General features: G+C 42.0%; 2 protein-coding genes across 6 annotated transcripts in view; one reads left to right on the top strand and one right to left on the bottom strand.

The window, feature by feature from the left end:
* The window catches only part of LOC132407566 (uncharacterized), a 38,816-nt gene extending 32,504 nt beyond the window's left edge, over positions 1-6,312 (bottom strand). The window contains exons 1-2 of one of the 3 annotated variants that reach the window (XR_009516513.1): positions 3,595-6,312; positions 1,338-1,466 (exon numbers count right to left, since the gene is read on the bottom strand). Coding sequence is in view for 1 of the 3 variants with exons in the window: in XM_059994292.1 (XP_059850275.1) it covers positions 3,919-5,628 (1,710 nt within the window). In the remaining 2 variants the exon portion in view is untranslated. Of the gene's footprint in view, positions 1-1,337; positions 1,467-3,267 lie in introns of those variants that run through there. The other 2 variants (XM_059994292.1, XR_009516512.1) reach the window with 2 other exon arrangements.
* The window catches only part of LOC132407564 (astrotactin-2-like), a 1,730,264-nt gene that overhangs the window by 469,937 nt on the left and 1,246,553 nt on the right, over positions 1-13,774 (top strand). For all 3 annotated transcript variants that reach the window (XM_059994285.1, XM_059994284.1, XM_059994283.1), the window contains exon 3: positions 320-695. In XM_059994285.1, coding sequence (XP_059850268.1) covers positions 320-695 — 376 coding nt within the window. The remainder of the gene's footprint in view (positions 1-319; positions 696-13,774) is intronic.

Below are 13,774 nucleotides of genomic sequence, written 5' to 3'. Positions count from 1 at the left end.
TCATCACGAATGAGGGGCCACAGCATCATATGATCTACATTTTATCTTGTGTCGTAAATGCTCCTTATGCTAAACGTCAATCATCTGGAATATATTTTATTTGTTGATTTATTTGTGATATTACTTTGGGTTGTGCACCAAGGTCTGGAGGAACGTTGTTTCATTTGGGCGTGTACATGTATTGCTTGAATGACATTAAATTTGAAGTTAAACTTGATGGTGCAAATGAGCTACAAGGGAAAATAAAGAGTGTGGAGGAGAGGGGAAAATGTCAAACACAGCAAATGTAATCCTCCTGCTCTTCTTGTCTTCCCCACAGGGGGGTCTGATTGCTCTGTTGCTTCTCATCCTCATCTTCACCATGGCGCTGTACGCCCGGCGGAGGTGGTGCAAGAGGCGGCGGGTGCCTCAGAAGAGTGCCAGCACAGAGGCCACTCATGAAATCCACTACATCCCCTCGGTGCTGCTGGGGCCGCAGGCCCGGGACAGCTTTCGCAACTCGAGGATACAGGCCCACAACTCAGTGGTGGGAATGCCCATCCGGGAGACGCCCATCCTGGATGACTATGACTGTGAGGAAGAGGAAAATCAACTACGCCCTGAAGCGTGCAACAGGGAAGATGACTTTGGAAGCCAGGTTACGCGAACACTGGAGAGTCTGGGCAGAGGAGAAGAGAAGAAACCAAGTTTTGCAGGTTGGGTTGGTTTATTTTTGGATTATCTTCTGTAATATTTTACTGCTCCTTATGAACATTGATGGGTTTATTTAACTTCAAACATAATATAAAGTGTTCATGTTTTGTGCTTCAAGAAGTAGACAGACAGCAAATTACTTATATAACAGTTACTTAACATCCTTCACAATGAATCTTTATTTGACAAATCTTAAAAGCAAGCACAGAGCTTGCGGCATCCACTAATCACGCAATGTCACTGATGAATAAGACTCTGCACAAACCGGCTATTTGTTTGTGGCCAGCAGCTTTAAAGCATAAAAGGTTACTTGGGGGGAATAGTGTGATCAAGTCACGGGCATAAATATTTTACAGCTCGACTGCATTTAATGAATTCTTGCAAAATGTGTGAATTTACATCATTTAATGAAGTAAATATTAAGAATATGGAGAAGAAACTGCTGAATGAAATACTGATGATCAGTATTGTTCAAACAGTGAGATGGACATTGTTTTTGAACTGCTGGGGTAATTACGATGGCAAATAATTCCTCAGAGTTTGTAATAAGAAGGTCTGAAATTGTGAGGATTGTTTGCAACCGTAAGTTGTAACTACTGTCTGACCACTGACCTTAAATTGACAATATGGGTGATTTTCTGTGTTGCTTTTATCTCAGTTTCGGTTTTATTGTTGAAACCATTCTTTAGATTCATGTTGATATAATTACAGAGGCATAGAGCTCTATAAAAGTGATGTAACTGATTCTGTGATCCATTCTTTGAGTAAGCTAACTGTAAAACACCAAACAATTAAGATTGAATTAGTATCAAATTGTCACTGAGAGAAAACCATCACCTGGGATTAAATTTGTCTGGTCACTTGCATTTGAAGGTATATATGACTGGTTTTATTTTGCAGGTTCGGTAGCATTGTGCACCATGTAGGATACAGGAATAATCAGTGGCTCATGTCCTTGTACATATTAAGCACTAATAACCAGAGATGAATTTTTTCGATCTTTCTTTCAAGTTAACTAATCTAATTTAGCTCTGGTGAAAAAGGACGAAAATCTTTGAACAGTCTCAAATTACAATAGTTCCTCATTTAAAATAAGAATTTTGAAATGGATAGAATATTGATGAAATTCAAACCTGCTTGTGGTTTCTGTGTTTGTATGTGTGATTGAGCACTGTCTCTCTATCATCTGATAATTGGGATTCTGCACAATAATTTATTTTTAGTCTCTCTGTCTACCATCTTATCACTCCTTGGATCCAGTCAGCTTTCATTGATAGAATGTACATGCTGTCAACTATTGGGTTGACTGTTATTGCCTGTTAAATAAGATTTCATGGATTATGAAATGATTATACTTAAGTGTAACTAAAGCTCCACAGATCCAAAGACTTCAGTCTCATTCATTGTAATTGACTAGCTTTGTGGGCGAGACAAATGTTCGGAAAGTTCAGGGATCCTTGTGCTCTTCAATTTTGAAACATGAAGGATGACAGATATGGAAAAGATAACCTTAGATACTTTAAGCTGGATTTCAGTAGTTTATGCTTGAAATCTTGTTTGTTCTGTTTGGATAGGTGAGCTAAGGTAAACGGCATAGAAACCATTAGCAACGGACTTGTCATGGGCTTTGTGGCCTTCCATGCTTTTGTTATTTAAACATGGAGCCACTGGTTTTAAGCCCCTTTCTTCTGCTGCTTCTCAACATATGATTTTTTGACTGAAGGTGGATGAAGAAAATAATGTAAAGGGGCAAGCTTTCCCTCCATTTTCAGGGAATGCACCCCTACCATGCAACTGTCTTGAGGCATAGAAAGGGAAAAGGTAAACAAGGTAGGTCAGGCAAAGCTTACTGTTCCTTGATTAGGTCAGGAAAATTCTTGCTGCTCTTTCAGAACATGAAGCGCATGGAAATATTAAATATATTGGGTTTTCTTGGAGTACCTTATTTTTGCTGATTATGGTCCAGAAATGTGCAGCATAATTGCATCTGAGACAATCTCAGGTATGGTTTTGGGTTACAATACACACAAGAATCTGATTTCATTGATCTTATTGAAGAAAGCTCTCCACAAAAATATGGACCAACTTGTCAGTGAGCAGGATATGTGCAATCCTCCATAATGGAGAACTGCTCATTATCAGGCCTATATCAGACCCACAAAACAAACTGTTAAGAATACCGCTTTTGGTTATTAGTGTATGGTTTTGATATTACTGATCAGTAAATATTGCATGATGCTTTTGATTGTCAAGTTAAGATATTAAAAATGGCCATACACTTTTCATGGACTAGTACTGAGTTTCAATGGGTTATGTCACTATGGACAGTAATGCAGCCAAGCTCCACTTGGCCATAACTGATGGGCGTGTTTAATATTTGGCAGCCACAGGATCACTTGCAGATTTTATGGTGTTAAATCCAATTACGGAAACCCTCTTGGAATTTACATCAGCTCCCCAAAGTCGCCCTGAATTTGTAATTGAGTTTGGTTTGTGTCACGTTCTCCTTCGGGTGTAACGAAACGCCGAATTTAACGTCCGGATAAACCACAGTTAATAAGAACCAGATCGCAGTAAGATTAACCATTTACTGTTCACTCTTCACATTAACATATGGTGAAAACTGTTGATAAAACAATACAAGATTGATACAGTATTTGTTCCTTCCTTAATATCACATTTCAAGTGTAAATACTTGCAAAGGTGACTATAACTACATTACACTAAGGTGCAGTATACAGGGAGAGTTTACCTGCTCCATTGACTACTTTAAATACACTTCCATGCAAACTATCCGCGACTCTTTAACTAACGAAAGCATAAACATTATCTACCGTCGTTACCTCTAACAGGATCCGCATTAATATCTTAGTTCAATATATCGATTATCTATTTACTTACAGCGTTGCTCTCACTGTGATTTCTCATGCCTGCAAAACTGCTTGTGCTCAGGTGAGCCTCGTGGAAAGCCCCCACCCTCGCGCTAATTTCAAACCGGTGTTTTCCCACAAGACGCGGCGAAACCGGATGTGACGTCATCGCATGCCGATATATTTTACATGCAATGAATACACTTTAAACACTTCTAATTCTAACTAGAAAATACTACTGAATGAATTACTAAGCGAAAATATTATAAACTAAATAACTGTCGTAAAGACAGCACACTCCCCGCTTGACCTTCGTAAGGTCACAATGAGCAGAGTACGAAACTTAGTCTCTTAATCAGTCATTGGGTAGAAGTAGAATAACTTCTGTAACTGGCCCTTGGTAAATTTTCACATCGCCTTGGTCGGTAGTCTTCAATTCGATCTTCCTGACATGTCCATCCCCGCTAGGGAATGTAGCAGTGATTCTGGCCGTTGGCCAGCTGTTGCGGGTGGCTTGCTTGTCCCTGAGCAGGACTAAGTCTCCAACTTGAAGATTCCTTCGGGGTTCTGTCCACTTTTGTCTCTGTTGCAACAAAGGTAGATATTTTTGTCTCCAGCGAGGCCAGAACTGATTTGCCAGAGCCTGGACTTGTCTCCATTGCCTTGTGTACAAATCCTTGTCTGAGAAGTCTCCTGGTGGAGGAGGTGCTCCTGCCTTCTGCGTAAGGAGCGTTGATGGCGAAAGTATAAAGGGGTTTTCTGGGTCAGAAGACACAGGTAGGAATGATTGTGCGTTTATAATGGCTGTGACCTCTGCCATTAGGGTGCACAGTACCTCGTGGGCCAATCGGGTGCGTTGCTGTATCTCAGGTTTCCTTTTCCAGGTTTTCCGTAAGGACGTGAACCGTTTGACTGCCTGCTCTTTGTTATCTGGTGAGCGCTGGCGTGGTTCTCTGATTGGCAATGGGGCAACCCCATTATTTGCTTCATCTCTGAAGACCTTGGTGTCTTTGGGTTTTAAAGAAATGGTATCTTGAGCTGATTGTGCAAGTTTGTTGTCATACTTCGTTTGAACGAAAACTGACTGACCTAGCGTCTCGTCGGTTACTTTACGCTTGGTAATGTCTTGTTGTGCTTCTTTAGGGTACACCTCAGTGAGGCAGATCTCGGAACAATAACGGCTTGACTGAGTTTGACCGCAAACTTCTGTACAGTTCGAGCTGACAATTGTTGTCCTGGAGTGAACCTCTCCCTCCCCGCCGTCCTGTTGTGGGGGTGAAGGAGCGTTGACGGTTCTTTCATTCTTGACTTCATCACAGAGCCGTGAGGGTAAATTTCCTTCCTCGTATGGATGTGATGCAATCGTGACTCTCTGAGGTTCCTCGTAGCTGGGGAAGTTATCGAATAGGTATGGAGAGGGGAGACGAGCCTGCCTGTCTATTTGATACTGTACATAGTCGCTTGTGCGTTCCAGTCTGGTCCTTTCTAAAGTAGATCTTGCTGCGGTCAGATCACGTGACCCTTCAGCTTCTTCTATGTACTTTGCTTCCGCCATGGCAGCTTCTTCTTCTCTTTCTAGCTGCAGCACTTGCAACTCTGTCGATATTTTTGCCATTTCCAACTGGGTTTCGGCTTCTCTGGCGGCCTGTTCTCTTTGTCTGGCAGCCTCTTCTTTCTGGATTTCGGCTTCTCTGGCAGCCCTTTCTTTCTGGATTTCGGCTTCTTTGGCGGCCCTTTCTTTCTGGATTTCGGCTTCTCTGGCAGCCTCTTCTCTTTGTCTGGCGGCCCTTTCGGCTTCTTTGGTGGCCAGTTTCATTTTCAAAACTGCCTCTTGTTCGGCGTAATGCAGTCGCACCTTGGCGGCTTCTGCCTTGGCTCTTGCCTGTGCGGACTTACTTGATGTCGTTCTACTGCCCTTGTCGCTGGGCGCCATCGACTTGATCCCGGATCGAGCTGACATTGCAGCACTTGGAACACCTGATAACGCCCGGGTGGGCTTACTTGATGTCGGTTTACTGCCCTTGTCGCTGGGCGGCGTCGACTTGATGCTGGATTGAGCTGACATTGCAGCACTTGAAACACCTGATAATGCCGCTTTTTCACTGTCACGTTCTCCTTCGGGTGTAACGAAACGCCGAATTTAACGTCCGGATAAACCACAGTTAATAAGAACCAGATCGCAGTAAGATTAACCATTTACTGTTCACTCTTCACATTAACATATGGTGAAAACTGTTGATAAAACAATACAAGATTGATACAGTATTTGTTCCTTCCTTAATATCACATTTCAAGTGTAAATACTTGCAAAGGTGACTATAACTACATTACACTAAGGTGCAGTATACAGGGAGAGTTTACCTGCTCCATTGACTACTTTAAATACACTTCCATGCAAACTATCCGCGACTCTTTAACTAACGAAAGCATAAACATTATCTACCGTCGTTACCTCTAACAGGATCCGCATTAATATCTTAGTTCAATATATCGATTATCTATTAACTTACAGCGTTGCTCTCACTGTGATTTCTCATGCCTGCAAAACTGCTTGTGCTCAGGTGAGCCTCGTGGAAAGCCCCCACCCTCGCGCTAATTTCAAACCGGTGTTTTCCCACAAGACGCGGCGAAACCGGATGTGACGTCATCGCATGCCGATATATTTTACATGCAATGAATACACTTTAAACACTTCTAATTCTAACTAGAAAATACTATTGAATGAATTACTAAGCGAAAATATTATAAACTAAATAACTGTCGTAAAGACAGCACAGTTTGGCTTTGTGCACTCTCACCACAGTAGAGATTTTTTTTTGATAAATGAACTGTCTATAGCAAAGTGAGTTTTATTTTGTAAGTTTATTTCCTAAAATGAAACTGTATCACACATTTACAGCACATGTATATGAATTCACAAATTCAATGATGGACTGAATCTGGAATGAGTCTGTTTGACATTGTTTAGGAGAATTCGAATGTGAGAGAAATGTCAGCTGGAATTGATCTGCTGACTTTGAAGTAAAGACTTTTCTATGTTTTATCTCTCTCCAATTTTTTTAAACAGTTGGCAATTTGCAAGTAGTTCTTTTAACACTTATTTTAATACCTCCAGTCCTTCATGAGGTACTTTGGTCTAGTGGTTTACCTGAAGTAACTGTTCGGTAATAAACATCTTTATTTTCAGAGACCTTAAGACTCGATTGTAGATAGATAGGAAAACAGAAGTTATTAAGCATGAGATCTGCTAAGGGTTTGTGATTCTCCATAAGCATAGTGCTTGGTTTATAGGACATCACAGAAAAGCCTTTTAGAAGAGCCTTTAAGTGCTCTGATATTGAACATCAACCATTGAGGAGGAGCAGTTTTTAGAATCTTGTTCATTATAAAAATGAAAGACCTATAGATTCATCAAGTGGAAACACTATGTATCACCATTCATAGAGCAAAGATATTTATTGATTTGACAGTCAGTTCTGTGTCTTATCCCAATAAGCCAATATGTTGCCCTCTCCAATTCTCGAGGCGTGAGTTTATAATTCTTTCAAGTTCCTTGCATCCCTCCCAATAATGAATATCACTAAGTGCTACCAAAGGCTAAGTGTGTAATCTGGGAAAAAATCATCCAAATGTGGCAAGAAAGATGGAACAGAGAGGGGAAAGGGAGGCATTTATAGCAAATACAGAAGAGTGTTACAAATATTAGGATAGGCAGTGGATACAGAAGAGAGGAAACTATGGATTAGGTTAAAGCTGGGGCACTGTGCACTAAACAAAACATTGAAAATGATAGGGAAACACCAGGCAGGATTGTGTGAAGAACGTCAGGAAGAGGAGTCAGTAGAAAATGTAATTCTGAGTTGCAGGAAGTATGGGATGCAGATAGAGATGATGAGAATTGATCTAAGGGAATTGGGGGTGAAGGAATTCACATTAAAAGAGTTACTGGGCATGGGTGAGAGCACAGGTCAGGGTACTTTTAGCTTAAGGGATACAGGGGTTTTTTATAGAGGATATGATGGATAAGCAGGAAAAGGGTACTAGGATGGACAACGAAGGAAGGATAAAGTGTAGATTAGGGTGTGCGCGTGAATGGGTGAAGGGATTTAGAATGTGAGTCTATCATCTGATCCACTCTCTGGAGCAGAAGGTGGTGGTAATGCACCATTAAGCTGGGTGCCAACCGCCGTAAAACAAGAAGGTATGAAGTAAAGATTTTTTAAAGGATGATCACGAACACAGTGAAAATATTTTTTATCCCTCGTCTCTTGTGTTAAGTACTTCATGGGAAGATTTGTCTTGCTTGATTCGAGTTAGAGACTTCATAAACAAATCCTGGTTCCTTACCATTGATTCATATTTTCAAAATAAAAAAATAGGCTTATCATCCAGATTTGTTAAAACATTTCCCACTTAAATGTTTTATTATCTTGTGTTATTTCAAAATCTTGTTATCCCGGTACCAAACATCTAAAAGGAAAGTTGCCTTGCTGTTTTGTTGCTCTGTTAACAGCTCATTATTTAGAAATTTGTAAACTTTGAAGGTTGATCGACAGTCTTGATGGGATTAAATAAAGAATATTTAATTCTTCAGTGTAAATCTATGTGATACACACTAGTGTTCTATTCTTCTATTGAGTTATGGAAGTGTAGCTGCAATTGGATAGTTCACAAATCCTATTGTCAACAGGATTAATAAAAGTTAAACAGAAAAATACTTTCTCTGTTCGATGTTAAATCAGTTAACTTGGAGTCAAATGTGAATACAGTCAGCCCTCCTTATCCATGGGGATTGGTTCTGTGACCCCCGGTGATACCAAAAAATGTGGATGCTCAGGTCCCTTATTTAACCTGTCAGTACGGTGGTCTTTTGGACCCAGCAGAACCCCCAGACCTTATTTAACCTGTCTCAGTGCGGTGAACATTAGGACCCGGCGGTGAAGCTCTGAATCTGCAGTGTTTATGTTCATGAAAATAATGATGATCACGATTCAAAATAAAGTGGAAGTAATAAAGAGATCAGAAAAGGGTGAAATGCCATCGGTTATTGGAAAAGCGTTAGGCTACTGTCGGTCAACGATCGGAACAACTTTAATGGAGCATGTGAAAGGCCCTGCCCCGATGAAAGCTACAATTATTACTTAGCAATGCAGTAGTTTAATTATTAAAATACATACATTTATTAAGTGTTTTATATGCATAGAAAAGTAAAGTATATACTATATACTAAGACAAATGTTCGACTAACTGACTCTAAATAATACCAGATATACCTGTTCCGACTTCAAATCTGACTTAAAGACAGACTCAGAAACGGCACTCGTTGATAACCCGGGGACTGCTTGTTACTTTAAAATCATCTCTAGATTACTTATAGTATCTAATACAATGTAAATGTTATGTAAGTAGTTGTTATACTGTATTGTATAGGGAATAATGACAAAAAAATGGTCTGTACATGCTCAAACAACGAGTGCTGGAGAGAGAACTTCCCGGTTTTCCCAATCCGTGGTTGGTCGAATCCGCGCATCCAGAACCCATGGATAAGGAGGGCTAACTATATATAATCAAGAATGAAGGGGGGGGGGGGTAGCAGAGGTTTTACATCCAGACAATATCTCCCGCTGTTGTAGATGAATGCCAGATATTTAACAACTATCAAAGGATAATATGTAATTCAAACATTCTTTTTGCATAAAACATGAATTGAAAGTTTTTTGCAACTATTTAAGCTTACACAGCATAGATCAATTTCACTGGAAAAATTTTGCTCCCCACTTTCTCATCAACTGTCCTCCCTTGCAAATTATACATAATTTATTTGCCCTATCAACTTGCCAAGCCCATACATAGATTAAGAATGAATGATCATGAAAGGGAAAACACCATGATACCAACTTATTAAAGCATTTTTAATGTTTGCACTAAATGCTGCATCAATTGAGCAGATCAAAAGTGCCTTAAGTTCAGCTTCCAGACGTCAGAGATCCAAGCGAGTGTTCCTAACTCATTAAACATTCAGCCACTGGAGAGAATATGGAGCAGAATGGCATTAAACAAGTGAATTTTGTTAAAGTTTGCAGAAACCAAGATTTTCAGGATTAAAGAAAAATGCCTGGGAAGTGATATTGTAGCAATGATGTGTACCTGCTTTAGCATCAATTAAGATAAATCTAGTTATTTTCAATCACTTGTGAGAGTAGCATATGGGGAAGAAATTTACAGATGGACATATTTTATTGATCCCGAGGGAAATTGGGTTTTGTTACAGTCGCACCAACCAAGCATGGTGTAGAAATAAAGCAATATAAAACCATATATAATTAAATAATAATAAGTTAATTATGCCAAGTGGAAATAAGTCCAGGACCAGCCTATTGGCTCAGGGTGTCAGGGTGGAGTTGTAAAGTTTGATGGCCACAGGCAGGAATGACTTCCATTTTTAAAAAAAAGAAGTAACTTCAGAAATAATTTCAAGAAGTTTCACAAAAAATGATAAAATGCCCATAAAATGAAGATCTGGATTAATTCGAGCCTCTTGATCTGTTGAGGAATAAATTGAATTTTGCATTGTGGGAACCTGAGTGATTTCATAGCAAATCAAGTCAGAATCAGAATCAGGTTTATCATCTCCGGCATGTGATGTGAAATTTGTTAGCTTAGCAGCAGCAGTTTAATGCAATACATAATCCAGAAGAGAAAAAAATAAAACATAATAATAAATAAACAAGTAAAGCAATTGCTTATATTGAATAGATTTTTAAAAATGTAAAAACAGAAATACTGTATATTTAAAAAAAAAATGAGGTATTGACCAAAGCTTCAATGTTCATTTAGGAATAGGATGACAGAGGGGAAGAAGCTGTTCCTAAGTCACTGAGTGTATGCTTTCAGGCTTCCATACCTCCTACCTGATGGTAACAGTGAGAAAAGGGCAGGCCCTGGGTTGCTGGACGTCCTTCGTAAGGGACACTGCCTTTCTGAGACACCACTCCCTAAAGATGGCCTAGATATTTTGTAGGCTGGTACCCAAGATGGAGCTGGCTAGTGCCCATGTTGAGCTTCCTCACCTGAAGATATACATTTGTACATTGGTCAAAAAGTACTTAGTGTATGTTGTCATCTTGTGCCTATATGGTCTTTCATTTGCAATCTCCCACCCTGCCAGAAGGGGAAGATCTTGGGTGAGTAGGTAGTAAAGAATGAGGGTGACAGGAAGGGATGCTTGGAGGAGAGAGGTCCGCTGCAGTTGTAATCAGAGTGTGGGTGGGAAAGATGTGTACGGAACCGGGTCGAATATTGGAGAGGGCAAGAATCAGTTCTGTAAAAGATTAGGGGTATCAGGATAGGATATTGCCAGGAATGGAGTCTGGGGTGAATGAGTAGCAGTGGAGGTAGACAGAAGATAGATGGGGAACAGGAAAAATCCAAAGGGCTTGCCCAGAGATGACAGCGGTCGGAGTGATACCACTTCCAAGATGAGGGAGGATTTTCAGAATATGATATCTCTCATTAGACATCCTTCGCTACCCAGCTCCATGGTGTTAGCTCAGCTGGGGGGCCCTTGAAACAATGAGCAAGCAAGTCTTAACACTTACTTCTGGAGCTGAATTCAATACAGAGTAGCAGATGTGTGGTTTATAAAAAATGCACTGGTGACTTCAGTCATGCAAGATAGCAATTCAGTTTTCAGGAGCACACTGTGCAAAGATGACATTGCACTGAGTTGTGAATAAAGCACTGCACCATGCATTGAAGTTTCTAGGCTTTTGTATTTTAGTAAATCGATAGTACCCAATACAGACAGACACACAGACACACTCCCTCTCTCCCTCTCTCTCTCTCCCTCCCCCTCCCTCCCCCTCCCTCCCCCTCCCTCCCCCTCCCTCCCCCTCCCTCCCCCTCCCTCCCCCTCCCTCCCCCTCCCTCCCCCTCCCTCCCCCTCCCCCTCCCTCTCCCTCCCCCTCTCTCCCTCCCCCCTCTCTCCTCCCCCCTCTCTCCCTCCCCCCCTCTCTCCCTCCCCCCTCTCTCCCTCCCCCCTCTCTCCCTCCCCCCTCTCTCCCTCCCCCTCTCTCCCTCCCCCCTCTCTCCCTCCCCCCTCTCTCCCTCCCCCCTCTCTCCCTCCCCCCTCTCTCCCTCCCCCCTCTCTCCCTCCCCCCTCTCTCACTCCCCCCTCTCTCACTCCCCCCTCTCTCCCTCCCCCCTCTCTCCCTCCCCCCTCTCTCCCTCCCCCCTCTCTCCCTCCCCCCTCTCTCCCTCCCCCCTCTCTCCCTCCCCCCTCTCTCACTCCCCCCTCTCTCCCTCCCCCCCTCTCTCCCTCCCCCCTCTCTCCCTCCCCCCTCTCTCCCTCCCCCCTCTCTCCCTCCCCCTCTCTCCCTCCCCCCCTCTCTCCCTCCCCCCCTCTCTCCCTCCCCCCCTCTCTCCCCCCCCTCTCTCCCTCCCCCCCCTCTCTCCCTCCCCCCCCTCTCTCCCTCCCCCCCTCTCTCCCTCCCCCCCCTCTCCCTCCCCCCCCTCTCTCCCTCCCCCCCCTCTCTCCCTCCCCCCCTCTCTCCCTCCCCCCCCTCTCTCCCTCCCCCCCCTCTCTCCCTCCCCCCCTCTCTCCCTCCCCCCCTCTCTCCCTCCCCCCCTCTCTCCCTCCCCCCCTCTCTCCCTCCCCCCCTCTCTCCCTCCCCCCCTCTCTCCCTCCCCCCCCTCTCTCCCTCCCCCCCCTCTCTCCCTCCCCCCCCTCTCTCCCTCTCCCCCCCTCTCTCCTTGCTTCCTGCAGTGCAGAAAACAATTACTCATTTCCAGATGCATGTTGTTGTTGTGCTTTTAAATTAATGGTTTGTATGTGAAGCACTTTGAAGTACTTCTGAGCAACATTGTATAGTTCCACAAAAAGTTTTTATCTGGTTTAGGTAACCACAGATTTAATTCAATTATAATGTTTTCTGAAATACTGAAGGAACCTGGCATTCTCAGGGCTACAAAGAGACCACAACACATCCACTATATTCCGGTGCCATTTGTTTAATTGTGTTTAAATGTTTAATGCTTCTACTTCATTTGCTGAAGTACTGGGATTTTTTTTTAGATTTTGGCAAATGATTGTTTAAGTCTTGAGAAAGTTCAGGTGCTCCGATCTGGTTGAATTTTAGGGTTAGGGTGTTGTGCTGTTTCAGTAGCTTCTAATAGTCCCATTTCTGAATTCATTTCTTCTTCTCTGCACAGTGCTTCAGGTTAAAACCTTTTCTTTGACAATCTGAACACCTCTTTAGGAGAAGAGATGTATCATGCCTCAAGAAAATAGTTCCAAGATGTCCTGAATATTCAGAGGATGAATATACTTAATTAGATCCTTTTGGATATGCATATAATGGAAGTTTATAGATTGCAACATTTCTTTTGTTTTCCATTTGCTTTCTTTCTCTCTGAATAGCTCAACAGTCTCTCTTGTGGATGTACGATTCATCTGCTCCATATAAACTGCAAGGCAAATGTCATAGAATAAGTGAGGGATTCAAGCCAAGCTGCTTCTCCAGCAAAGTTATGACTTTTATGTATTGGTAGCTTTTATTTCCACATCATTATCTTCCCAAGGGCTGTTTATGTTCTGAAAACCTCTAACTGTGCAATTGCATTGAAATGTCAAAACTAAAACTTGACTTGAATTCACTTTATGGCATGAAATAGTGAAGAGTTTAATACCAACAATACCCAAGAACTGACAGGCAATGAATGATGAAAGCACTGGATTATGAGGGCTTCCCTTACAAAGGGAAAAGCATATCACCATGTAACTTGTAGAATGAAGATGAGCAATGAGGAGTTACAACCGAGAAACCTTTTTGTTTTTTGATGTTGTGCATCCACCTCTGTTGTCTCAAGAATGGAGAGCAAGACAGTGAAGGTCTTTAGAGTCTGTGACGCATAAAATGCCATCTTTCCGCTGATAGAAATATTTAAAATTGCTAAAGGTTTTTTAAAAAAATTATGGAAATATTTCCATTTGTTGGAGAAAAAAACAAAATTGGAGGTCTTCAATATCAATTGAACATCTAGAAATTCATTTGCGAAGTTAGAAAAAAATGTTCACTTGAATGAATGAACTAGCTCATAGGAAGAGTAATTGAAGCAGGAGGTACAGATGGGTTTAAGGTGAGAATAGACTAGCACATATGAGAAAATGCTGATAGATCCATACCACCAGGTTCAGGAACAGATGATACTGC

Source organism: Hypanus sabinus, chromosome 18, assembly GCF_030144855.1.
Source record: "Hypanus sabinus isolate sHypSab1 chromosome 18, sHypSab1.hap1, whole genome shotgun sequence".
Taxonomy (NCBI): domain Eukaryota; kingdom Metazoa; phylum Chordata; class Chondrichthyes; order Myliobatiformes; family Dasyatidae; genus Hypanus; species Hypanus sabinus.
The sequence above is the reverse complement of the archived record's forward strand: the minus strand, read 5'-3'. Positions and strand labels throughout refer to the sequence as shown.